This window comes from Notamacropus eugenii, chromosome 1, assembly GCF_028372415.1.
Source record: "Notamacropus eugenii isolate mMacEug1 chromosome 1, mMacEug1.pri_v2, whole genome shotgun sequence".
In the NCBI taxonomy this organism is placed as follows: domain Eukaryota; kingdom Metazoa; phylum Chordata; class Mammalia; order Diprotodontia; family Macropodidae; genus Notamacropus; species Notamacropus eugenii.
The window spans coordinates 148,289,451-148,315,664 of NC_092872.1; the positions used below are offsets into that span (position 1 = coordinate 148,289,451).

Below are 26,214 nucleotides of genomic sequence, written 5' to 3' on the forward strand. Positions count from 1 at the left end.
ATATCTCCCTATTTTATGCCTCAATTAATGTTGAGACTGAGCAGATCATCAAGTTATTATTTCTATGACCCTCTCTGTCATAGAGTCATAATCTGATTTTAATATTTACATATGAAAACATCTTGCTTCTCGAGACCATCTATGGCTATATTTTGTCCTACAAATTACAATGGCATTCTTGTAATCAGCCAGAAATACAGCAGAATCTTATACTCTCTGTTCCTCAATTAGTTGTGTCACTGTGAATATATAATCTGCTTTGGAAACATATCCTCAAAAGTGTCTAAGTTTCTTTTTCATTAAGAATCCCTCTAAGCATGCATAAACCTCTTCTTGTAAAGACTTTAAAAAAATGCCAGAGCAAGCATACAGGTTGATAGTTGTTGATTCCTTCTCAAATGACTTTTTTTCTAAGTACCATCTGTGATTTTTTTTGTCCATTTGAGATATCTCAAAAATTGCTTAATTTACTCATTTGTCAAATGAGAGGATTGGAATAAATGACCACTAAGATGCTTTCCATCTCCAGATCTATTGTCCAAATATCAATAAATAGCTTTTAAATTGTTACCTTCAGTACTCTGTATCTGGTCAGTTCTAACTACTTTTCCCAATTTCATCTTAAATTCTATTTCTATATCCTCACAAAGCTCATCTTATGTTGAAGGTATAGATTTCAAACATGTTGGTGGCACTGTGTTCTTTGCTGGGACAAGATCACTACAGAAATGCTATTGGATTTCATGTCTATTTGCATTCCATTTGTAGAGGCTCTCAGGATGATATGACTGAATTGAATTTGATACCAAGTTCTTTATAGGCTTATTTTTTTTTTCCTCAACAGTTTTTCACTCATTTGTGAGCTGATAGTGCCATCAATCTTCTGTCACTCTCCTCTGTAATATTTAGAAGATGAGTTTATGCTCTAAAAAGGTTGGTTGCTCTCTGTGGTTTTCCACTGGGCAAGGTGATCATGTGCCTACTGGCAGGGGCAGCTTATTAGCTCTTTGGGCTTTCTTGATCATTGTTTCTAATGAATGATGGCAAAGTCAATGCCCTTCTTTTTGTCCATTTCTATTTTAACAGAACCAATGATTTGTTTAAACACGTGACTGGGATTCATATAACTGCATGTCATATTTTCTCACAGTTTTTCTTTCTTTTAATTTGGTATTGATTTTGGCTTTTGTTCTAACTACTCACTGACCCAACTGCCCACAGACAACTGACTGAAATGATTTCTAGGTCAGTAACCAGTCATTTCCTGTGTGTTAAGATATCAATTCCTTTTTTAAAAATAGTATTTTATGTTTGCCACATTCAAGAGAGTCTAACTTTCTTCTTGAAAGAATTAATGAGGTAATGAGATTTTTTAATAGTCTATAAACTTTTGACTCCCTTTTTTTCTTGATCTATTAAAATGAGATTTTTATTTAAAGCCAGGAACACAACTAAAGAATATATGAAATACAATGGATTTATTTAGTAGTTTTGAAAAGGTTTAATTGTGTTTTAATGAGTAAATTCAGTAAAGATAAGTCATTTTATCAAAGCTATAAAATAAAACCATCAACCCTCCCTCCACCAAAAACAAAGACTAAGACAATGTTTTAGTGGCCCTGAAAAGCTATAAATAAATCTTGAGGCTAAATATATTTTTCACTATCCTCCTCTCTGTCTTTCATTCTTTTGAAATCACTCAGTCGCAAGGTATATGTTGACATTTTTAGAGACTCATCAAAATCATTCATAAAAGTAAATAAAATAGTAAAGTAACAACACAGGCTACTTCCATTGTATTGCAGGTTAATGGAATATTCAGTGCCACTGGGAGAGATATAGACAGACATTAGACTTGTCTCCCAAACTGTTTCCCTCCATCAGGAACAATCCCAGAGTTTTAAACAATCTAAGGATTAAGAAACAAAAAAGACAAATTGGGATTGTCAAGTAGACCTGATAATTTCCATTGAAAATTAATTTCGGTATAAGTAAAAGTATTTCCCTACCCCAACTCATATACACCCCAACTGAGCCTTCTTGTAACAAAGTAAAACAGTTAGACAGCGTCAAGCAGCACATTTACAATGTCTGAAAGAGCATTCAGCATTCTGGATCCATAATCACCCCTGTATCCAAGGAAAAAAAGATACACAGAAATATTTCTTTATGCACTATTGTTCTAATATAAATAGGTCCACAATAGGTACATGAAAAAAATGAAGGCATTTTAGCATGTGCCAATTCCAGGATGCTGTCACCCAAAGCCCCTTCCAGCTCTGTCAGACAAAACACTAGGCTGGAAGGACTACCTGACCTATGTGATATATTTTTATATTGTGTCATGCAAATCAGGGTTTTTCACAGGTTGCTGTGAGGCCTAATTAATTAAAAACTGCAAAATGCTTGGTGATTCATTAGTGTAAAGCATTGTTGAAGGGTCTTGTAAATTATCCTACATGACAAGAATAAGTAGACAATATAAAAAGTGTGTGAACAAAACGGAAAACATCATTAATAAGAAAAATCAGGTATAAGAATACAAGGAGAGGCTCACAGCTTTTCCTTCTACTATTGCTCTCCCACAGGAAACTGCCTTTGTTTGGCAACCTAAGTTCTTTAGAATGTAAGTTCCTACAGAATAAGGAACAAGTTTTCTATCAAGCATGAGGAAACATACAGTATGTATTAATTAGAGGTAGCCATGATGGTTTTTTCTGGGGAAAAAAAAAGATTTCTTCTCCAGTCTGGGTTGATATAGAGGGGCCAAAAATGGCTGGAAGCCAAAACTGCTTTTGCCACTTAATACACTGCCCTGGGATATTGTACAGCAGAGGTCCTCTGATCAGAAGGAGGCACAGAAGCTTGCAGAATTCACTTTGGGACCTTCATATACCTGCCATAGCAAAATTAGTGCAATACCTTTCTACCTCAGCAAGTCCAGAGGCAACGATTTCTATAACTCTAAATTAGCCAGGTTGCACCAGTGATTTGCAGCTGCCCTGGAAATAACTTGATATCCATTTCAGGAGGGAAAATACCCCCAAACTGTGATGACCATTAAGCATGTTTCTTGAAATTTGTCATTTTATTATGTCAGGTTGGAAACAATGTCGGTTACTCCTAGACTTCTTATTATTTGCCAAGGAGCTCATCTCAAAGGACTTCAAACTTTTTTAATTCCTTACTCTACCAAGAGGTCAAATTCCATTATGCAAATAACATTACAGTTAAAATAGCTGTATATTAAAAAAATATTTCCAAGGCCCAGACTATGTAATTTAACTTGAGCAAAAGTCTATACAGAAATTCAGTTTCTAAAAAAGTGAACAGGTCAGTGTATTTTGTTGTAATAGGAAAAGTCTTTATGTTGGAATTCACCAAATCACAAAAAATGAGATTGGAAGGGACAGCAGGGACCATCTACTCAAATCTATTCCTGAAAATCAATCCCCTTTACAACATATCTAGCAATTGGTCATCTAGCCTTTGCTTAAAGACCTCAGGGGAGAAGGAACTATGTTCCCAGGCATCCCATTCAACTTTTGGATAACTAGGAATTTTTTTCCTTACCCAAAGCCTAAATTTTTTTTTTTGTAACTTTCACCAATTTTTTACACTTCTGCCACCTGGGACTCTGAGACCAAGCAGAGAACATCTAATCCCTGCTCCATAAGATAGCTTTTCAATTACTTGGAGATAGCTATCAGGTTTCCCCTGAGTTTTCTCTTCTTCCGACTTAACATCCGCAGTTATTTCAACCAGTCTTTCCATAGTATGAACTTGAGGTCAGTCACCATCCTGGTTGTCTTCTTCAGTACACTATCCAGCTTATCAACACACTTCTTAAAATGTAGTGCCCAGAATTGCACACAGTCCTCCAGAGATTTTCTGACTAGAGTAAAATAGAGTGGAACTCACATTTTATTACTAAATACTGTAGCCTAAGACTGCTTGCTATAACTTTCTTGGCTGTTTCCTTATTGACTCATGTTGAGCTTTCCAACTTCTAAAACCTACAGATCTTATTTTGACTAAGCACCATTTAGCTATTTCACACTGATTTTGAACCTCTTTAATGATTTTTAAAAATCAAATATCCTTGTTTGGGGATGTTGATTACTGAAAATTAAAAAATTCTTTATATGGTATTTTGAGTCTTTGGAAGGAAAATGTAAAATAGACACCTAAAGTAAATAAATATAACTGAAAAAAATTGAATATCCTTATTAAATTTCATCTTACTTTGGCCCAATGTTCTAGTCTTTCAAGATTTTAAAAATCCTTACTCTGGAATCCTATGTATTAGCTATCTATGGTAGATTTATGTCATCTGCAAATTTGATTTGCTTTACATCTATGGTGTGGTTAGTCAAGTAATACAGTAAAAAAAAAAAAAAAATGTCAAACATCATAGGTCTGAGCACAGACCCCTAGGGCACTCCAGGAGACTTCAAATCATCAATGACTACCATTTAGGTCTGGCCATTCAATCAGTTAAAATCTATGTAATGCTATTATCATGTAGCCCATACATATCGCTCAATCTTTTCCACAATCAGAACATGAAAGACTTTATCAAATGTTTTGCTGAAATCTCAGTGAAATACTGCTAAAACATTTCCCAATCTCCCAGTTTAGTAACCCTGCCATTAAAAGAAATGAGGTTAATCTGGTATGACCTGTTCTTGATGAAGTCATTAACCATCTCTTAAATATTGTTTTAGAATTTTGCCAGCAATCAAAGTCAAATTCATTTGCCTATACTTTGCAAGATCCATTGGTTCCCTTAAAAAAAACCAAGAAAACATTTGCCCTTTTCCAGTCCTGTAGTATCTGTCCATTTGCCGTTGACTTTCAAAGATCATTGGCAATGGCTCAGAAATCTCAGCTGCCGCTTATTTCAGTACCCAAATATATAGTTTACCTGCGCCAGATGGCATAAGCTTATTAAGGGCAGCTCTAGATACCCCTTTAACTAGATATGCCCTTGCTAAACTTTGGTCTGGATTTCCTTTTAGCATATTTTTCTGGCCCTTCTTAGTCCATAGATCATTCTCCTCTACAAAGAAAACAGGAGCAACATAACAGCTGACTATCTCTGCCTTCTCTGTATCGTTATCATCATCACACCCACCTAAAGAAGGAGTTTTTTGTTTTCTTTTATCTTCCTCTTTTCCCCAAGGTAGAAAAAAAATCCCTCTTTTACTTACCCTTCCTTTCTAGCCTCAGTTTATTCTAAGTATAAATACTCCTGAATTCCTTCTGATAGACCCACAACATGCTTTCCCATTGATCTTCCTCTGTTCTCCCTTATTTCCATCTTCCATATACATCTTTTAAAAATCTAAGTATGTTGGTGAGTTCCCAGTGCATCCTCATCTACCTCTTGGAACAATTTCCATTTTTCATTTTCTCTGGAATTGGTTCTCTTTGTTATCTTCAAAGTTTCATTCCCAAGAACTTCCTATCCCTCCTGAGCTGATCTTCTCTGCTGAATTTTAGTTCAGAGTATCTACTTATCCTTTTTCTGAACTCATTGGAAACTGATCTCCCAAAATCTAGGGGGAACCTCTGATTATTCATGACTTTCCTCTCTTCTATTATAAATTCTAAGATGAAGTAGTGACTTCTCCACAAGAATGCTGTCATTTCTATTTCAGCAAGTAAAGTCTTCTTATTGTTTAGAATCAAATTTAAAATAGATTTCCCTCTTGTTGGTTACTCTACTTTTGGATGAAATGATCATTAAGGCTATTCTAGAAATCATTAACTACTCTGTTTTGGAGAAGTTTTATTCCATTACTATAGCATGTATCTGTGCCAGGTTTGTGGTCTATTTCCTGACTACCTTATTTCCCCTTTATACGCAGGTAGTCTTCAATATATTCAATATATATATTTATATTCAATATATATTTTGATAAGCATGATTACTGCTATTTCTGCCTCTGTGGATTTTCACCTAAATGCACTCTATTGTGCTGTCCCCTCTCCCCGCTACAGAGTTCTTGGATTTCTTTACATAAGGATAGCTTCAAAATGTACAGGGCCCCACTACTCTTCACTCCCACCCCCCACTAATTCCCATTACCACCACCACACCTTTGATTTAGCCTGTTTCTTTTGAATAAATATACCTATCTACAGCCATATTTCAATTGTACAGCTCATCCAGATAAGTCTAGGTGATACTACTGAGGTCATACCTGCTTCCTAGTGCTAGCATATCTACTTTGTCATGCCTTTTATCCATGCTTTATGAATTTATATGTACACACATCTGTGGCAATGGATTTGGTGACTCCTTTCTTGTTTCCTTTGAACTTCTGTGTGTCTGGTTACTATATGTCTCTTACTACCCTGAAGCTATACTCTAGTATCTAGGTTGATTGATTTAGTGTGTGTGTATGTGTGTGTGTGTGTGTGTGTGTGTGTGTGTGTGTGTGTGTGTATAAGAGAGAGAGAGAGTGTGTGTGTGTGTGTGTGATTTACCCTCATACTTCCTTTTTAGTTTAAAGCTCTTTTAAAAGATTTGTGAAACTCCAGGCAAATAAATTTTTATTAACTCATTTTAGGCATACTCCATCCCTGGCCAGGAGCTGGTTTTCCCATTCCTATGTTTTAATCTGTCTCTTAGAAATTCCAATCCCATTCTTAGACAATACCTTTTTAATAAGATTTTCCAGAGAACTGAATCATATCTAAGTAAGGACAAAAATATCTTTTCCTTTGACTACTTTGAATGAAAATTTTTTCCAAAACATGTTATGGAATTCCCTGCCTTCTTAAACAGAATTTAAGCAAAATTTAGTTCATTATTTATGATTCAGTCATCATGAATTTTTTTACTCTGCTGCAAATACACTGAAAACCTCAAAAGCTATTGTGGTATTAAATGGCTTCAAACTGCTTGGAATTATCAGTTCATTTGTCCTTTTTTCTCTCTTATAGCTTTTCTGATCTTCCCTCATAGGACCATTGTATTTAGAAATCATTTACTCCAACCCCTTCATTTGACAAATGAGGAGACTAAAGCCTAGAGAGGTTTATACACAAAGCCAAGATTTAAACCTAGGTCCTCCAGTACCAAATTCAGTATTCTTTTTACAATATCATTGTTCTTTCTTTCTTTGTAAGCAGATTACTTTTTACTAATCATCAATAGCATTTCTTTATCCCTTCTCCTTTGATGCTCCTAATGCTAGAATATAAGGTCCTGGAGCACAAGGACTGTTTTATTTTCCTTTAGTTGTATCACTTTCACTTAGCACAGTGTTTGGCACATAATAAGCACTTAATAAATGTTTGTTGACTAACCACCTCTAGTGAGTTGGAAATACTGGAATTTTTGCTGACTGTATTTCAGTATGAGGCCATAGTGAGGAAAATATGGACTTTGTGGTTGTTAACCAGGCTGTCATGGGCTTTGTTATGTTTTATTTTGTTTTTCCATAGCCTTTGGCTATGTTCTAAGAGTTTAGGGTTGCCAGAGAAGTGGCTTCTATATGTATGTCATATTACATATGTTACATGTTATATGGAGCAGTTAGGTGGCACAGTGGATAAAGCACTAGGTCTGGAGTCAGGAAGACCTGAGTTCAAATTTGACCTCAGACCCTGGGCAGGTCTGTTTACCTTAGTTTCCTTATCTATAAAATAAGAATAATAATAGCACCCACCTCCCAGAGTTTTTGTGAGGATCAGATGAGGTAATAATTGTAAAGTGCTTAGCACAGTGCCTGGCATATAGAAAGGTTGGTTATTATTATCATTATAGTGATAGTCCATCTGTCCATAATAACAGCTCTATTTTTAGTATTGTATGTGTATACTTATTCCATTTGTTGATATTTAAATAGCCTCCTCTCTGTTGTGTCCACAAAAACATAGCTTCTATTTGTCTTTGTCAGTATTGGAGAGGAGAATTTTTATCTTCAACATTTCGTCCTAGTGAGTCACATACACAAGGCCCACCATAGATACTGAACGATCAACTAACTGAAATGTCTTATGAAAAATTACTCATGAATACATCACATATAAATTGAACTTCTTGCTAAGATTCTTATCAAATGCCTCGGGTTCCTAGTTTTTCAACACTTGGATGCTTGGAATGATCCGTGACTTCATCGGTTTGGGCAGTCCTTCCAACAAAGTAACTCAAAGACATCTCATACCTTACTGAGAGGATCTGAAAGTTTCTATCACCATAAAAATTCCTCACCTGAACATCAGCTTTCTGGTTATGAACCTCTCTGAACTTAGGCAGGTTGGTCCTCAGTGGCACATACACAGTCCTATGGTCACACCTGAGAGTTTTTCAACTTGATCAGTCTTACCAGAGCTTATGCTCTACTTCTGGACAATATAGGGGAGGGTGGAACCAAGATGGTGGCATAAGAGCAAGTACTCATCTAAGCTCTAAGACAAACTCCTTCAGATACCTCTAAAAAGAGAAACTGAACAAATTTTAGAGCGGCAGGATCCACTAGGAGACAGAGTATAGCAGATTTCCAGCCCAGGACAGCCTAGAAGATCGATGAGAAGGATCTGTTGTATGGGACTAGAGTTGCCACACACAGACTATACCAGCGCAGATCCTATCATAGCAAAACCAAGCAGGAACCACTTGGTGGTCTGAAGCAGAAGTAGCACTGTGAATTCTCAAACATATCAGCCCCAGGAGAGGAATCCAGCGGAACTGAGTGAGAAAGAAGCACAGGACCCCTGGTAACAGCAGCAGCCCCTCCTAAGACTATCAGCTCACAGATTAAATGTCTGTAAGTCATTTACTTGAACTTCTGGGAGTCAAGATGGTAGAGCAATCTGTAAATGCTTCCCCCCCCCCTTCCCCTTGTTGACCTTGAAAAACCCAATATTTTCCCAGGAAAATCCTGGAACAGTGGGATCAGCTGAATGGGGTAAGCAGTCTTTTAGCCAGAGAGGCTAGGAAAATCACAAAGTGGGGTCCTTTTTGCCATGGCTGAAGGAGACCAGTGCAAGACTGGAGCTGTTCCAGAGAGCCTCACCCTCAGTGAACTAGGGAGATCCTGAGTCCCAGAGGGGTGGGAGCCTGTAAGCACCAATACCAAGCCTTAGCACAGCCAGGGGAATTGAGAAGACACTAGTGCAGTTGGGGTTCACCACCTGCTGAGCCTGCTGGTGCTCTACGTCAGGAGAGGAGACCTCCTGCGGCCAGACAATCCCTCCCCACACCTCATACAGTGATCTCCAGGGTAACTCTGGGGAAACTGAGAAAGACTTCACCTGGCCTCTGCTTTGGCACACCAGCCAGCTCAGCACCAGTTAAGCTGCAGCATTCTAGCTTCTAGCTGAAAGAACCAGAGGCCACAATACATAAAGCTTCAAGTTCCATGCACAAGAACCATTGGACAAAGCCCCCTGTACCCCTTGAAGCAGAGATCCACTCTAAAAGCCAGGGAAAGGGCAATCATCATAAGCAAGAAGCAAACCAGAAAAGACTATAGAAGTTCACTATGGGGACAAGCACCAAAACACAAATACCAAAGAAGTTAGCATTTAGACTGTACTCCCATGTGAAACCTCAGAAGGGAATATGAACTGGTCTCAAGTCCAAAGAGCATTCTTGGAAGAACTCAAGAAGGATTTTAAAACCCAGATTAGAGAGGTAGAAGAAAAACTGGCTAATGATTTTAAAAATATGTAAAAAAGAAACCACGGGAGAATTTAAAAGGAAAATTGGACAAATGGAAAAGGAAGTACAAAACCTAACTGGAGAAAATAACTCCCCAAAAGGAACCATTGGGCAAATGGAAAAGTGGATGCAAAAGTTAATTGAAGAAAACAATCTATGAAAAGTTAGAATTTGGCAAGTAGAAGCTAATGACTCTATGAGACATCAAGAACCAGTCAAACAGAATCTAAAGAATGAAAAAATAGAAGAAAATGTAAAATACCTCATTGGAAAAACAACTAACCTGGAAAATAGATCCAGGAGAGAAAAATCTAAGAATGATTGGTCTACTGGAAAGCCATGATGAAAAAAGAGCCTGGATAATATCTTCCAAGAAATCATCAAGGAAAACTGCCCTGAGGTCCTAGATGCAGAGGGCAAAATAGTCATTGAAGGAATCCACTAATCACCTCCTTAAAGAGATCTCAAAACTTAAAACACCAGGAATATCGTTGCCAAATTCCAGAACTATCAAGTAAAGGAGAAAATACTGCAAGCAGAGAGAAAGAAACAATTCAAATAAGGAGGAGCTACAGTCAGGATCACACAGGACTTTGCAGCTTCTACATTAAAAGATCAGGGGTACTGGAATATATTTCATAAGGCAAAGGATCAATTACCCAGCAAAACTGAGCATAATATTTCAGGCAAATAGATGGACATTCAATGAAATGAGGGATTTCCAGACTTTCCTGATGAAAAAATCAGAAACCAGTAGACAACATAGCTTGCCCCCGCACCCCTGCTTTCCCCCAAGCTATGAAAGAGACATAGAAATGAAATAATTTTTAAGTGAAGGAATTTCTAGAGTACTGGATTTCCTAATCAGGAAGATCTAGATTCAAATATTCCCTCAAACACTTACTAGCTGTTTAACCATAGGCAAGTGATTTAACCTCTCTTCCTCAGTTTCCTCCTCTGTAAAGTGGACTCAGTGGCCTCTAAGTTCTCTTCCATCTATACCTCTATGATCTTATGATTCCTCTTTGATCTTTCCTTTTTTATTAACAAAATCACATACACACTAAATTGAACCAGAATTTATTAGGGAAATTTAAAGAGAGACAGTGTTACAGAGGGACGGAGTAATGGATTTGGAGTCAGAAAGATCTGGTTTAAAATCCTACCTCATAGATTTTCTAACTATGTAACTCTGGGTACTTAACCCTTTTGAACCTCAGTTTCATCCTCTATAATATGGGGTTAATAAAGCCCTTGGCATGCATTATCTCATTTGATTGTTGTGAGAATCAAATGAGATAATGCATGCAAAGGGCTTTACAAATTATATAGCATTGCATAAATGTCAGCTGTGATCATTATAAACAAATTTGGTCTGCCTTTCCAAATACAGCACAATTTTACGATGGGGCCATTTTGTGGACTGAAAAATTCACATATGATAAACAAGAGGAAGCAGACGTTTTTGTCATAGACTTGAATGTTGCTATAAGTCAGAGAACTGCCATGTGTTAGAAGCTTCCCCCAACTTAAAGTCAAAAACCTTAGAGCGAAGATTAACAAGGTCTTAAATTAATCTTGATTCTACTAGAACTGGCTCATATTTCATGGTCTGGAAAGGGATGTTGGGAAGTAGTGTTATAATGTTTTCCTGTTTCCTGACATGCCACTCAGTAGCCCTGTCAAAGAACATTTAAAGTAGTTTAGAAATAATCAAAAGAGATGTACTTCCACGAAATGTTGTTGGCAGGTGCTTCTATGAAGAAAAAAAGGGGGAGTGTTCACAAAGTTTTGGGGGGTTTTGGTGGAGTTTTTTTAAATCATAAATTTAAAGTTAGTCTGGTTAACTGAATTTAGTTCAGCTTACTTCTTTATAAGAATAGTGATAAAATTCTTTAGCTATTTTACTTGAATTCTTGGTCAAAAAAAGAAATCATGGTCTCCAAACAATATAAATAGAAATCAGGAAACAACATAAGTTTTATAGTAAGAGATCTTTCTCTCCCTATGATCTTTTATCTCTGTCTTCTGCCATATAGCCAAATTCATTACCTTTAACTCTCACATTCTTTCCTTGTTTCTCTTTCCTCTTTTTGCCTTCACAATTACTTTGACAAGGTTGTATTATGTGGTAATTATAAGAGAAATAATACTCTTAAATAGTTTGCCCTATCAGTGAATCATCTTATTTTGCATCCACTAAAGATGAATAATCTTCAATCTTGTAACTTTATTTTATCTGATCATCAAAATTATGCAAAGGAAAATATATAGATTTAGTGCATGGTAACAATGTAATTGTGTATGCAGGTTTATTTGTCCTTGTTGCATTTTAACATCTGAACTGCTCTTTTGGTCCTCTGGGGGTTAAAATCATTGTTAGAGGTATCATTGGACTTCATGTTGCCTTGAAACCTTACAAGATGCAAATAGATATCAATTGAAGAAGGAATTTCAGACAGGAACTATGATCTCCTTCATTATTTTTTATTCTTTGAGTTCTCAGGAGAGTAAACTCTTGTCTTCATGAGAGGTAAACTCAAAATATGTCATTTTAGGGTAATAACATTCTCAAAATATTTTTTAAATTAGGTAAGTAGTCAGTCCTTTTAGATTTTGAGTATATATTTCAATCTGAAATGTTTAAGCCACAGAGCGAAGGCCAAAACCTCTGGATAAAAGGCAATCAATTAGGATCTTTAGTCTACATAGCACCAGCATCTAGCTATTGGCTACACCTGGTGCCTTATACACTGAATATTTGGATATTTGGATAAGCTTTGGTCAGTTGTTTGTTTGTTTGTTTTAAATCAGATGGAGAAGTAGCAATGATGTAATGGAGTGAAGGAATTGAGGTTGGAAGGAAAGGAGAGAAGAGATAGAGGGAGGGAGGAAGGAAGGAGATATGCATTTATTAGGAGTTTACTATGTACCAGGTACTATGCTAAGTAGTTTTTACAAATACCACCTCGTTTGACCTTCACAACAAACCTGGGATGCAGACGCTATTAGTGTCCCCATTTTGCAGTTGAGGAAATTGAGGCAGAGAACAAGTAAGTGACCAGCCTAGGTCAAATACCTGGTAAGTGTCTGAATTTAAGTCTTCCTTTCTTCAGACCAGTACTCTATCTACTGCACCACCTTGCTGAACATGAATTCCAGTCCCATATCTGATATTTCTTAGTTTTGTGACCATGGCAAGTCAGTTAACCTCTCTGAGATCTGGCTTCTCCATCTATAAAATGGGGCTTTCTGTAGAGCTGAAAGTGTCTTTAGATATCATCTATTCTGACCTCTTCATCTTACAGAGGAGGAAACTGAGGTTCACAGAGGACTAGTGACTTTTCCAGGGTTACACAGGTCTCACATGGTTCAAAGCTGTGGAAAGAACTCTGGGCCTGGAGTCAGGACAACGTGAATTCATATCCGGCCTCAGACATTTATTAGCTGTGTGACCCTGGGCAAGTCACTTAAACCTGTTTGCTTCCATTTCGTCATCTGTAAAATGAGTTAAAGAAGGAAATGACAAACCACCCCAATATCTCTGCCAAGAAAACCCCAAGTGGGGTCATGAAGAGTTGGACACAACAGAAAAACGCCTGAACAATGACAAATCTACAAATATCATTTTATTTGACCCCCAACAATCTTGGGAGGTAGGTGTTATTCTTATCCCCATTTATTTAGACAAGGACACTGAGACACTGAAGCGATTGAGTGACTTACCCAGGGTCACATAACTAGGATGTGCCTGAGTCTAGATTTGAACTGAAGTCTTCCTGACTCTAGGCCCAGTGTTCTATTCACTTCACCACCTAGCTGCCTCAATTATACTATTAATATTAATATCACATTTTAAGTTAATGTTTTTTCCTCATGGATATACCCTATCATTAGCAAACAATGAGTTAGTGACTAAATTCTTCTGACTTGAAACATTACCAATATCAGAAAGCATTGTGGAAGTTGAGAATAGAAGATATAGTTTTCTTTTATTCAGAGGCTACATAGTACTGTTAGTGCAAATCAACATGGACAGTAATTGATGTTACAGTACAGCTCAGCAGGGGTTGCTATAGACGTAAAATATATTTCCTTTTTTTTTTTTTTTTTGCTTGGTAAAATTTATTTCTAGCATAGTAATAAGGAACACTCCTTACTGGCTTTTTTTTTCTTACAGATGTAGAAAACTCCAAACTACACTATTTCTAATTTATGCATTGTTCGTAAGAAAATTTCCATTTGACTTCAATTGTCCAGCAAAATGTAATTTGACCTTTGACTAGTATAAAAAATAACATTAAAAATAATGACATTTCCTGCTTACCTATGTAATTAGCTAATGAAGGGAAAACATCTTTTTGGGATGGTTTAGGAATTCACCTGTCTGGACCATGAGACCTTTTGAAGTCAGTTCCAGTTCTGTGATTGGCATCCATTTACTCCCCTCTCTTGTAAATGTGGTGCCAATTGATTTAGGTCATGTTGAAAGATTCAAAGGTACTGTGAATCAAATCACCACTGTTTTCTGCTTTACAAAAACCCTGCTCCATATGACATATACATAAGCATCCTGAACAAAGGGGAAATTGGACATTTTTGTGTCTGTTATAGTAATAGTCACCTTTACAACAAATCCAATTATGCAAACTAATAGTTTCTGATTACTAAATCAATTCCTAAACTGCCTCACTAAATAAACAACTCAATGTCTTTCAATTTAATTATAAAATTTAAAAATGTATTCTCCATGGCAAAATTTTGTGTGTTGTGTCAATATCTCAAAACTGAGAGGTAGTATGGCTCACTGAGGGAGAGGGAACAGACCTGGGAAACAGACCTGTGATCTCTGGCATATATTGACTGTGAGGCTATAGACAGCCTACTTCCCCCTCTAAATGCCCCAGGCAACTTTCTAAGAAGATAGCTACAATGGGAGTCATTTCTTTACATCAGTGGAGGAAGTTTTCTATATTGGCGAGTTTCCTATACTAATGAATTCAAAAGTTTAGAACAAATACCAGTTATCAGCATCATCATCAGATTAGCTACTATTTTTATGTAGCACTGTGAATATATCATAGATATTCAATAAATAAAAAATAACTAAATAAAACATTCATTAAAGACTTGGTTCTGCAGGAGAACTTTGTGCACAGCAACGACCACAGTGTGCGAGAGTTTTTTCTGGTAGACTTGGAATTTTGTAATAACGCAAAAACTTCTTATAAAAAAAAAAAATCCCAAAGGTGGTTCTCAAGGCAAAATGCCTTCCACACTCAGAGAAAGACATATGGAAGTCATTCACAAAATGTAGCAGATCATGTTTGTGTATGAGTATATGTTTGTGTATCATGTTTTGATTTGTTATATGATTTCTTCCATTTATTTTAGTCTGACTACACAGCATGACTATAGTGAAAATATACTCAATAGGAAAGTATATGTAGAACCTATACAGAATTGTATGCAGTCGTGGGGAGGGAGGGGGGTAGTGGGGGGTAGGTGTGGGGGGGGATAAAATCTCAATTGTATGGCAGTGATTGTTAAACATTAAAAAATAATAATAATAAAATAATATTGCTCATTGCTTTTAATGAGGAAAAAAAAGACTTGGTTCTGTCACTGTTAAATATTATAAGACTATCATTCATTTGTTAGGATATTAAGGGAGATGAAGCAAAAGCGTATGGCATTCCATCTATATTGCAAAGGTTATGTTATATGAAAATGGCATCATAGGTATAATTTGTAAAATAAGAAAAAAATATCAAAACCCTGGATAGTTCCATGAAAAAGTATGAAATGTGTGCTGAATACTCCCTACATTTTTCTGCAGATGCATTTGGAGTTCATGTGAAATTTTAGCAGTGATATTTCATTTTCTGTTTATAGCCAGCATTTCACTAAGAGTTTGAAAAATTCTTTTAAAATTTTGCAATGCAGAAAAGCTCTACTCTTAGAGTTAATTTATTGTACATCAAATGGTTTCTTAAATATACAAATGGAAGCATTACTTTCAAACAGGATAATTACAACTATGTATAGTATGTTTCTCCATTAGCAAGTAATTAATTTATTACATTGTGCAATAATTCATAATTACACATGCTAATCCTGCTAAATTGCAGAAGCTGGTGATAAAATTTCTTGCATACTTGCCTAAATTTCATTAGAGTCATAATTTTTAAGCTATAAAGAAGTTTGCCAATTAATTCCAAAATATTGAGCAGTATCAAACACAAGAAAAAAACAAGGTATTTTAACATTTATGTAACCTTGATCTTACCTATATAAAGGGTATTAATTTTGGAAAATTCTTTCTTTTCTAGAGCTCATTGTTGAGCTCTAGATTTTACATTGATACCAAACAGAGTAGAAGATTTGACTCAATTTCTTTTTATCTTCCATATAGTGGGAATAGTTCTTGGTTCAAGAAAGGAGTATTTATGTTGTGCAAAAAAATATGAACTTAAAAAATTGTATAGGAACTGGAATTTTGATCAAAGCACAAACACTGCATCATTTTTTAGTTTTCACATGAATATTATTTTAATGCAGTGTCACACATAAAATAAACCTGCTTCTTGGAGTAGCAAATAGACTTCTGATCAGACAGTGTCAGCTTAGATGAATCTCATAAGCTGTAGCTTAAATGTGAACATTAAAATCACTATTGACATATACCACAACTGACTGAAATGTCAATATTCATAAAAAGCATATTGCAAATCACAGAATAATTGATTAGTTTACTTGAATGAACACTAACATTTTTTCCCTGCAAAATAAAAATAATTTTTCCATTTGTCCTTGGAACACTGAGAGCTGAGACTTGAATTTTCTGAGACAGATCTAGTACTTTATGGTTTTAATTAGAAGTAATGAAAATGAGGGAAAGTATCTACAAATAACCATCCTTTTTACATTATTTGAAATAGTGTTTTTAAGATGGAATGTTGATTAAATGAATCATGAACATCTTTGTCAATAAAGATGCTCTCACAGAACCTGAAATAAGTCAGATGATTTTTTTAAATGAACCTTTTATCCAGATATGTTCCCAATAAAAAGTCTGGTAAAAAACAATATCCATCTCTACTTGCCTTCTTCTTCCATGTTATGAAACAGCATGGTTTTAGGGTAAATAAAATTAGACTTGGAATCAGGAGACACAAATATTAGTCCTAGCTCTGATATTTCCTATATAAACATGGGTAAAGACTTAAAGACTCTGAGCCTCAGTTTCCTCATCTTTAGAATGAAGATAATAAGATGTATACTACCTACCCTGCCAAATTACCTTGACTTCATCTTTTAAGTATCTGCGTATACTTATATATGTATATACATATGTAAATGCTGTCTCCTCCATTAGAATGTAAGTTCCTTGAAGTCAAAGACTGATCTTCCTTTTTCTTTATATCCCTGGCACTTAGAATAGTGCCTAGAACGTTAAAGTGTTTAATAAATGCTTGTTGACTGAGTAAGTGCTTGGTAAATCTTAAAATCACTATATATTTCAATACTTCAGTGAGGGATGTGCACATTCCCTCCACCAGTTCAGGCCTCAAATTTCTATGCCTTAGTTGTGAATAAGATAGGAGTAAAAATGCATCACCTTGTGGCCAAATTTTGGATGATGAGTCTCTCTCTCCAGACTAGCTAAACTGGCTCTCAGACTACAATACTTGTTTGTTGCCAGGTCTATACTTCAATCCAGCTTGCCAGTGGAGAGCTTCTGGAATATACTTTGAGAACCAAGGTTCACTTTTTGCTACAATTAGACTTTAAAGTAGGACTTTGATGGAAGAAAGCACTATATAACTGTGAGTTTTGTAAGTTTAATTTGGAAACAGTATGGCATAGTAGATAGAAAGCTTATCTCAGAGTCAGGAAAACCTGGGTTTGAGGCTTTCCTCTGACATATGCTCACTTAAGGGCAAATCCCTTAAGCTCTAGATGTGCTAGGGAACTCTTTAAGACTATATAAATTGTCAAGATGCTGAGTTATTTCATAGATGTAGCTCCTTACCAGAAGCTCCCTACATTGATGAAATCATAGAGCTGATTTTTTAAAAATTAATTTAAAGTGTGCTTTTACTTCAAAGCTATAAAACTGGCTTTAAATCCTTAAAATAACACTAGGAAGGCGAGCTGCAAAGAAATTTGTTTCCTAAGGAGCCAATTCCCCTTCCCTGCCCACCCCACTTACTCATTCAGCATTAATTTATGGAGTCTACATTACAGGCATAGCACTGTACCAGGTACCACTGAGGGATGCAAAAGGAGTAGAAGCTGTGGTCCAGGTCCTGGAGGCACTTACACCCTAGCAAGGAGAATCAGGCATAAACAAATGAAAGAACTGTAGGACAACCACATAGCAACATGACAAGTTTGGGCTGAAATGGACAACCTATACTCCAGAGAAAGAGGAAGAATTAGACAGTAATTAAGTGGGGTGGGATTAATCAGAGAAGGCTTCTCCAAGGAGGTAAATGTTCATCTGGTCTTGATGATAGGCATAGGCACAGATTGGGGGAGACAAAAGAGGGTATCCTAAGAAAGAGAAAATGAAAAATGATGGTAACTAAGAAAGGCACATTAAAAAAATTAAGCATTTACTATTGCCTTTTATCTATTCTGTACCAAAGGACTTCATTCTCTCCTTAGTGTTAATGGGTATTTTGTAAAGGCAGGCAAAGGGATATTCTCTGGACTTAGTTAAGTTTCTCTTTCTTTCCTGATTTGGTATGCATAGAAGTAGTCAGGTACCTGCTCCTTGGATGATGGGATAAGCCACCTTTTTTTTTTTTTTTTTTTTTTGCATGTCTAGTTCATTTGTGAAGGAAACTCGTATCTACCTTTATATGAACTTTGCTCCTTTTCCTCATTGTGATAGATACAATATGAAAACTTCTCTTTGTTTCCCAATACACGTGTGAAAGACAATTCACAATGTCTCTGCCCTAAGGGTTTGGTTGACTGGGACATTTCATGTACCCAATCAAATCTTTCACTGTTAACGTCCCATTAAATGAATAGGTGCACTGACTTTTAATTTTAAGTCACCTAGGAAAAATAGCATAATATTATATAAACCAATTTAGAGAGCTAAATTTCCTCTCACTTATAGAGTTTTAAACCATCTCAGTAAATTGACTTCTATGGAATTATATCTTCATAATTCTACAAAGAGAGGCAGCCCAGTGTAATAGAGAGTCAGTGTTGGAGTCATTAAGACCTGGGTTTGAGTCCTGCCAAATATAGCATCAGTGTGACCGTGAGAAGTCTCTTCACTTCTCAGGGTTCTAGGCAATTCTCCAAATACAAATTACAGAAGAGCTGTTTCTATTCATCAATGCATGGAAGTTTCTATATTGCGCAGTTCCCTGCACTGATGAAATCCCAGGTCAAGGTTAAAAAATAAAAACCTACCACCACCCCCCAACGTGCCCTAATGGTTGTGTCCTATTACCACAGAAACACAGTGATTCTGTGTGACTTGTATTTCTGTGGTTATCTTATGTTTAAAAAAAGTTACAAGTTAGATAAGCCTAATCAATATGTTTACCTCCTAAACACATATTTTGGGGGGAAGGACAAGATTGTGTAACCTTTCCTTATGTGTGCTGGGGGATGAATTGTAATTCTTAAAAAGTTGGGGATCCTTGATTAATACCAGTAATACAAAATATGATTTATTGACTTCATTGTCATTGATAATGGCTTATACCATGTTCTAAGGTTACAAAGTGTTTTGACATCCATTTTTAGTCAAAACTGGGTAGGACAAATATAGTATCCCTATGCATAGATAGATGAGGTATCTGAGATTCAATGAACATGAGTAAATTGCCCAGTAGTTGGTAAACCAAACTGGGACTGAGCCCAGGTCTTCTGACTTAAGTTTTATGCTCTTTCCACTATTAACATGGTATTTGGAAAGTTCCAGTCAGGCAATGGAAAGAGTACCAGACTGGGTGTCAAAAGATCTTGATTTGAGTCCTTGCTCTGGCATCAATAAGCTGTATGACTTGATTTAGTCATTTGCCTTGTCTGGGTCTCAGTTTCCTCCTCTGAAAAATGAGAGGACAGGCCCTAATGGATCTCTAATTGCTTCTAGCTTGAAAATTTTAGGATGTGATAATCTATTTTTGTTTCATCTCAATATTTGCCACATAAAACCCAAGAGCCCTAACCCTCTATGGTTGCTAGAAATCACAGATGTCATTCCAGGTACAAATTTCTTTTATGAGACATTGATTCATTGTGACTCAGTAGAAACAGTCCCACTTCCAGAATGTAAATATGTTTCTCATTAGCTCCTAGATTTTCTATGAAATCCCTCTCTCACCTGGTTTTATGTAGTATATGAGAGATGAGGTGTCTTGACCATAGGTCACTGAGAATGTCCCAACTACTAAAGGTGTTGTAAGTACATCATCAAAACAGTGGCAAAAGACAGTTTAGTCCAGCTGACTGGGATCACATTAACCTTTTACTGATCCATTTCTCGTGGAGCTAGAAATAAATTAATTGATTTAACAAGCTTCCATGCCAGTGTTGGACAAAGAAAACCAAGGTTTGAGGAAGATCCACAGGCAGAGCCAAAGATTTCCTGTTTAAAGCAGATCAGCAAAACTGGAAATCACCCTTGCTTTATAAGGTAGGGTCAGGCTATGGACTAATTGTTGTTCCAACAATCTGCCATTCCTGCCAATAGCACTGTATTACTAAATCTGGTACACCATGGACTCAGGTTCTCTATGGCATAAAATTAAAATTACTCTTAGAAAGGCACGTGTTATTTCTTCTGTTAGCCGATGAAATGGGAAGGACGATAGATGTCAACATGAACATAGGCTGCTGTAGACCCCTGCAGAAATAAGGCAAGCTTTTCTCAAAGACAAGCTGTTTAGTTGATTTAAAAAAAAAATCATACATCTCTTTACTAAATCATAGATCCAAATGCAAAACCTAGGATATAGGGACATCATGTGGAGCTATGGCTTTCTCTGGGGGACTCCAGGATAGATTATATTTGTTCAGAGCTGTTATGAGCTTCCTTCTTTTTCTGAGAGAGCTAGTGTAAATTTGGGGTGTAATCCTATCCAAAATAAATACTCCCAGTCCCCTTAATTACTGATAGGTTAAAAAAAAAAAGTATCATTATTTATCTGCTTTAGAGATGCATGAGAAAACTCCACTAGCAAGAATCAAGAAAAATTAATTCTATATTTTGGCAAATCAAGTAAAATTTTCATTGGGGTACATGCTTTATTTCTTTCAACATTTATCGAAAATGCAAGGAGAGGCTTGTGCTTATATACCTATTGTTAATTTGTTACTCTTTTGTTTAGTTAATTTGTTAGCCTTTTGTCCCGGGACCTTTTGTTTCCACCGATCATTGTTTCTTATCCTGGTGCCATTTTTAGAGTAGCCTTAATTTTTTTTTTATCATTTCCAATTTTGTGAGTATATTTTATTAAAATGAAGTGTAATGTGGGTTAAAAGATGTGAATACCTTTGACTGAGGCATATGTTTACAAATCTCATCTTTTAAAAGAAACAGAAAACACTTGGAAACATCTTGCATTAGATGAGATGTTAGATGAGAAAGCAATTGTTTTTTTCAAAGGGCAAGTTCAGATCTTATATTACCCTGGAAAATGTCCTGGAAAAGAATAAATCTTAAATATTTCAAGTAGACATTGTAGGGCATGTAATTTTTAAATTATGTCTGATTCTATCTCTCATAGTTACAACTGCCCAGCATGTTATGTGTCACTCTACATTGCCAATTTCATTTCAAACTGACTGTAAATAAGTACAGATAAGTATTATTAGCTTCCTTCGGGTCAGATGTCTGACGGCCAGACTTGAACTAATGGATTATATTACTTTTCAGTTCACAGTCTGCTGTTACTTACAATGCCACTGTAAGTATTTTACCATAACATTTCTGTACTTTAAACAGGAGTCTGTTATTTTAAAAATGCTGAATTATGGATGCTGTACATCTGAGTTGTTGAGCGGTGAAGCAAGGGGCACTGAAAAATACCACTAGGGACCCAGTCCTTGATATTCCTCCTCCTACTGCTTCCTTCCCCCACCGCCCCAGGGGAAAGAAAATTATATTTGGGAACCTGCTGCAAGAAAGGACTGGAGTTTCCTTCCCTCCCTCCCCTTTTTTCCATCAGAAGCACAAGAGAAATCAAGGGAGAAGTGATGTGTGCTGGTGTCAGTGTGACAGAGTGACGTTGCTTCATTTTGTGATGAGGTTGCATCATGGTGATGTGGTGTAAGTTAATTTCATAATTGTAAACAATACAAGGAATATGGTTGATTAGTTTGAAGTTCTTGTCCACTTCGTTATGGCTGTCCAGCTGAATTAACATGGGTATGTTTTTTGTGTCACACTTTTATAATTTCCTTTTCTTATTTTCAGGATTTCCTTTTCAAAGAAAAATATAAACTATTAACTTAATAGAATGCTGTCTGAAATACCATGATTTTTTTTTTTTATGAGGCAGTAAGCTTATTCGATTTCCTGGCTTGGGCACCAGGTCAAAAATACTCTAAAGACTCAACTTTGATGGAGAATGGGTGTGAGTGGAAGCTATAGATCCTTGCTTTCTATAATGTTGATGGTATGCATCTGTTAGAAATTATGATATGAATCATGGAAAATTATATTTCTGTTATACAATAAAACTGCAAGTATTCTCTGTTTAATTAAAATGAAAGCAAGTAAATACTTTCTGGAAAACTTGTATTTGAAGTAGGAAATAGAAATATAGGACAAACAGAAAACACAACTGGAAATTGCTTAGAGGCTCAGCAGCAGGTACTTAGATCTGATGTCTATAATTTTTAAAAATGTTCTATTCAATTATACACAGACACACACATATACACTTGCTAAAACTGAAAGTACATAATCTTTTTTTATAACATCTGACATTCATTGTAAAGAATAATTACATGTGAGTTCCTCATAAGGCTAAGCAGAAACAATAACAATTTCCAAGATTTGGGGTTTATTTTGTTTTTAAGTACTGGTTTCAAATGAGCTAGATTTCACAAAAATGAGATTAAATTTTTTTATTGTTTCTGTTGTACCCAGAGGGAAAAACACTAAGTAGCAATTATTATTTTTTTTCACTTTAAAATGGTATTTGAATTCTTCACCTTGGGGTCAAGGATATTAGCAGTAGCCTGCTGACTTGCCAACTCGGTTACGTAAAAGAACTCGGGATCCTCTCGGAGCCTCGGTGCCTAATGGAGGGTGGTCTGCTGAAGTCCGCGGTTCTCACCCCAGCTACCGTCGGTAGTGGGTGTGAGAAAGTCCGCGGAGCCCAGTTCCCTGCTCGGTGCAGAACCAACAGCACAGCCCCTCTGCTAACAATATTCCTTTTCGCTCGCTTAGGATCCCGCCGTCTCCCCCTGCTCCCCCCGAGCTGAGAAAAATCCGGCTCCTCTGACCCCCAGAGCCCAGAATCGCGGCGAAAAAAATGGGGGAGGGAGAAGAAGGGGGCTCGGGATGCACCAAGGAGTTTTAACAAAAGACTGGGCAGCTTCCAGACTCCAAATTGGGGAGAAAATGTATTTGAGGGCTCCCCAGAGGGTGAGGGAAGCTAGCCGTCGGCAGCAGGGCAGGACCTTGGTCACCACGGCGTGGGTGACCAGAATGGCGTTTGCGGGCGGGGTGTGTGCGTTACCTGCCCCAGGTGCGGGACCCCGGGGGGCTGGGGGAGGGGGCGGGCCGCGGAGGGGGAGGGGCGCGGGGCGGCGGGGGCGGCGGGGGCGGCGGGGCTCCCCGCTCCGCGCCGGGCCGCGCCGGCCGGGCGCCGGGCTGTAGGGGGAGCCGGCGGCGCTCACCTGGCCCGGGAGGGCGGGGCGGGGCGGCCCGGAGCGAAGGGGGCGCGGTGTAAACAGAGCGGCGGCCGTGATGTCAGCCGGTCACATGGAGCCTCATATGCTTGGGGATGGCTCTCGGCGGCGGGCGGGCAGCCGCGGTAGCTGCTGCTGGAGCTCGGGCGGCGGCGGCGGCCTCGGCGGCAGCAGCCTGAGCGGCGGCGGCGGCGGGGCGGCGGAGGGGCTCCGGGGGGCTCCGCTTCGGACCATCGGCTCTCCCTGCGCTCCGTGCACCTCGGCTTAAATGATGTATTTTGTGATTGCCGCGATGAAAGGTGAGCCGGAGCCCGCGCCGGGGAGGGGGAGGGGTGGGGGCCGAGCTGGGGGGAGGGGGGAGGAGCGGGAGTCCGGACTCCGCTCGTCTTTCCCGAGGGGTGGGGGTGGGGGTGGGGGTTGAGGGGCAAGGGGCCGGGCGAATCCGGGCTTTGGGTGACTGCGCTGGGCGCCCCGAGCTCCGCTGGAGGCTGCGTCGGGGCCGCGGGGTGCCCCTGCCCCTCGTGCCCCCAGCTGCCCCCCTTCCTGCCCGGGGGTCTCTTAGGGGTCGCTGCCCTCCCGCCCCAGGCCGGCTCGGCCGCGCTACCTTCTGCGAGAAAGTTTGCAGCGGCAACTCTCTGCGGAGCGGGGAGAAAGAGGGGCGCAGGTAGGGGAAAGGGGGGGCTGCGGCAGGTGTCGCACCTACCGCGCCCCCTAAACCGGAGAAGGGGCCGTGCCACCTGATCCTGACCCAGGGCGCTCCCGGTGGCCTAAAAGCTAGGCCAGGGGCAGGGGGCACAAGCCCAAGGGAAGGGGGACGCGGCGCTGGCTTAGGGCTTTGCCAACTGACCTCCTAGTTAGCACACCTTGGGTGGAGGGGCAGGAGGAAGACCCCGCTAACCCTTCTGAGCGCTCCTCGGTGGTCAGCCCCGGAGCGAAGTCCCAGTCTGAGCCCTCCACTAGTCCAGGTCCGATCCCCAGGGCCCCCAGAGATCCGGCACCGCCGGCTGCCCGCGGACAGCTAGGCCAGCGAAGGGAGGGTGTTCCAGACACTGGGACGGAAAGGAGTTTGGCTAGCCAGTGTGGGCCGAGAGCAAAAGTGCCCGTCAGGACTGGGGAAATGTCCGCTGGTCATTCCCCCCTCCCCCTTCCACGTTTTAGAGAGCTTTAGAAAGAGACCCAGGGACAGAAGCTAACCAGAGACCGAGTGACATGCAGAGACGCACGCAAACTTTGGGAACCCCAGCTGCACTTTATACTGTGTGTTTTCGAATGTTTGTTTAAAAAGAACTTAGCTGCCCACATGATTTCCAGAGGGAGAGGTTGGGGTTAGCATGATTTACTGTTGCATAAGGGACAGTAAACGCAGGACAGAGTGCTGCAAAAAAACCTCGTCCTCCTTAAGTCGCCTGCTCTTGTGCCTCGTCTGACCAACATTCAGTGTATTTTAGATGCTGCCAAAGGAGGGGGTGACAAAAGTGACATTTTCTGTGCCTTTGTCCCTGTCTCCAGAGGGGCGAGAGGTGCCAGTTCGTCCAGGAAAAGGGAAGTTTTAATGAGGAAGGAAAAATGTCGTGGTGTGTTTGATAACCTGTGTCAGCGCTGAAGGATATAGGATCGCTTTTACCTGGTGTTTCAGACACCAAGGACAGAAACATTGTGAACATGCTTCTCACACCGACGTGCTTTTGGCTCTGTTTTTCAGCATCATGATTCTAGGTTCGCAAATGTTTCGTGCGGATAGGCCTTCTAATTTTACACGATCCATTTACCTTGGATTTTTTAATCTTGTCCCTGTTAATATGTTCTAGATTTGGTTATCTGGTTAAAGGTTTGCTAGATTTGAGCTTTATTGCAATCCATGAATGAAGGACATCAATAATAAACATATGTTTTACTTTTGGATCTCAGACCTTTGCCTTCCTTAGTAGAGATTGGGTGACATCTTTTAAATTAATTATCAGCGGGTTGAAACTTCTTGAAAAATAAAACGGCCTGCTTTTGATTAAATTTTCCTACGAGATGTGCAAATTTTTTATCTTTTCTCCTTGGTTTATAGAAAATGTGATCTAGCCTATTTTTTAAAATGCAAACAAATAATGAAAGGAAATTACAAGGGTATTTGTTGTCAGTAATGAAACAGTCATTCCTGGAATGGAGTTACCAAGGTTACAGAATTATAAGATAGTAAAAGAAAGAACCCTCCCCCTGGCCCAATCAGACCTTCAATGTTAGTATTTTTAACTGATAATTAAAAATCTTTGATCATGCAGGTGTAAAATTGCTAAGGCATATAGCTCTATTATTTTCAGAATATGTTGCTTAATTTTGTAACTATTTTTATTTTTAAAGAGATCTTGCTTTTTTTGTGATGTGAATAATATATTTTCATTTCAACATAGTGTTCATTTGACAGGGAAGAGGAACGAGCAGCGTATTTTTTAAAATGGAATTGCATTTCACTAGTCAACTGTAATCTATATTATATATTTTCCTTTTTTGTCAGTATGGAAAGTTTACTTTAACATTTTTATTTGGTTTTGTTTATATACTTTTGCTTTTTTATCTCTAGTACAAAGTGACATTCCATATCATCATTGACAAATAGATTCCTGAGAATTACTCCCCCTACCCCAAAGCTT

At 38.4% G+C, this 26,214-nt stretch overlaps 1 protein-coding gene across 3 annotated transcripts in view; it reads left to right on the top strand.

The window, feature by feature from the left end:
- RORA (RAR related orphan receptor A) overlaps window positions 1-26,214 on the top strand; it is an 887,404-nt gene that overhangs the window by 746,294 nt on the left and 114,896 nt on the right. The window contains exon 1 of one of the 3 annotated variants that reach the window (XM_072616456.1): window positions 23,767-23,874. The exons of 1 other annotated variant lie outside the window; for it this stretch is intronic. In XM_072616456.1, coding sequence (XP_072472557.1) covers window positions 23,844-23,874 — 31 coding nt within the window. In that variant the 5' untranslated portion in view covers window positions 23,767-23,843. Of the gene's footprint in view, window positions 1-23,766; window positions 23,875-24,014; window positions 24,240-26,214 lie in introns of those variants that run through there. One more of the 3 variants, XM_072616463.1, reaches the window with a different exon arrangement.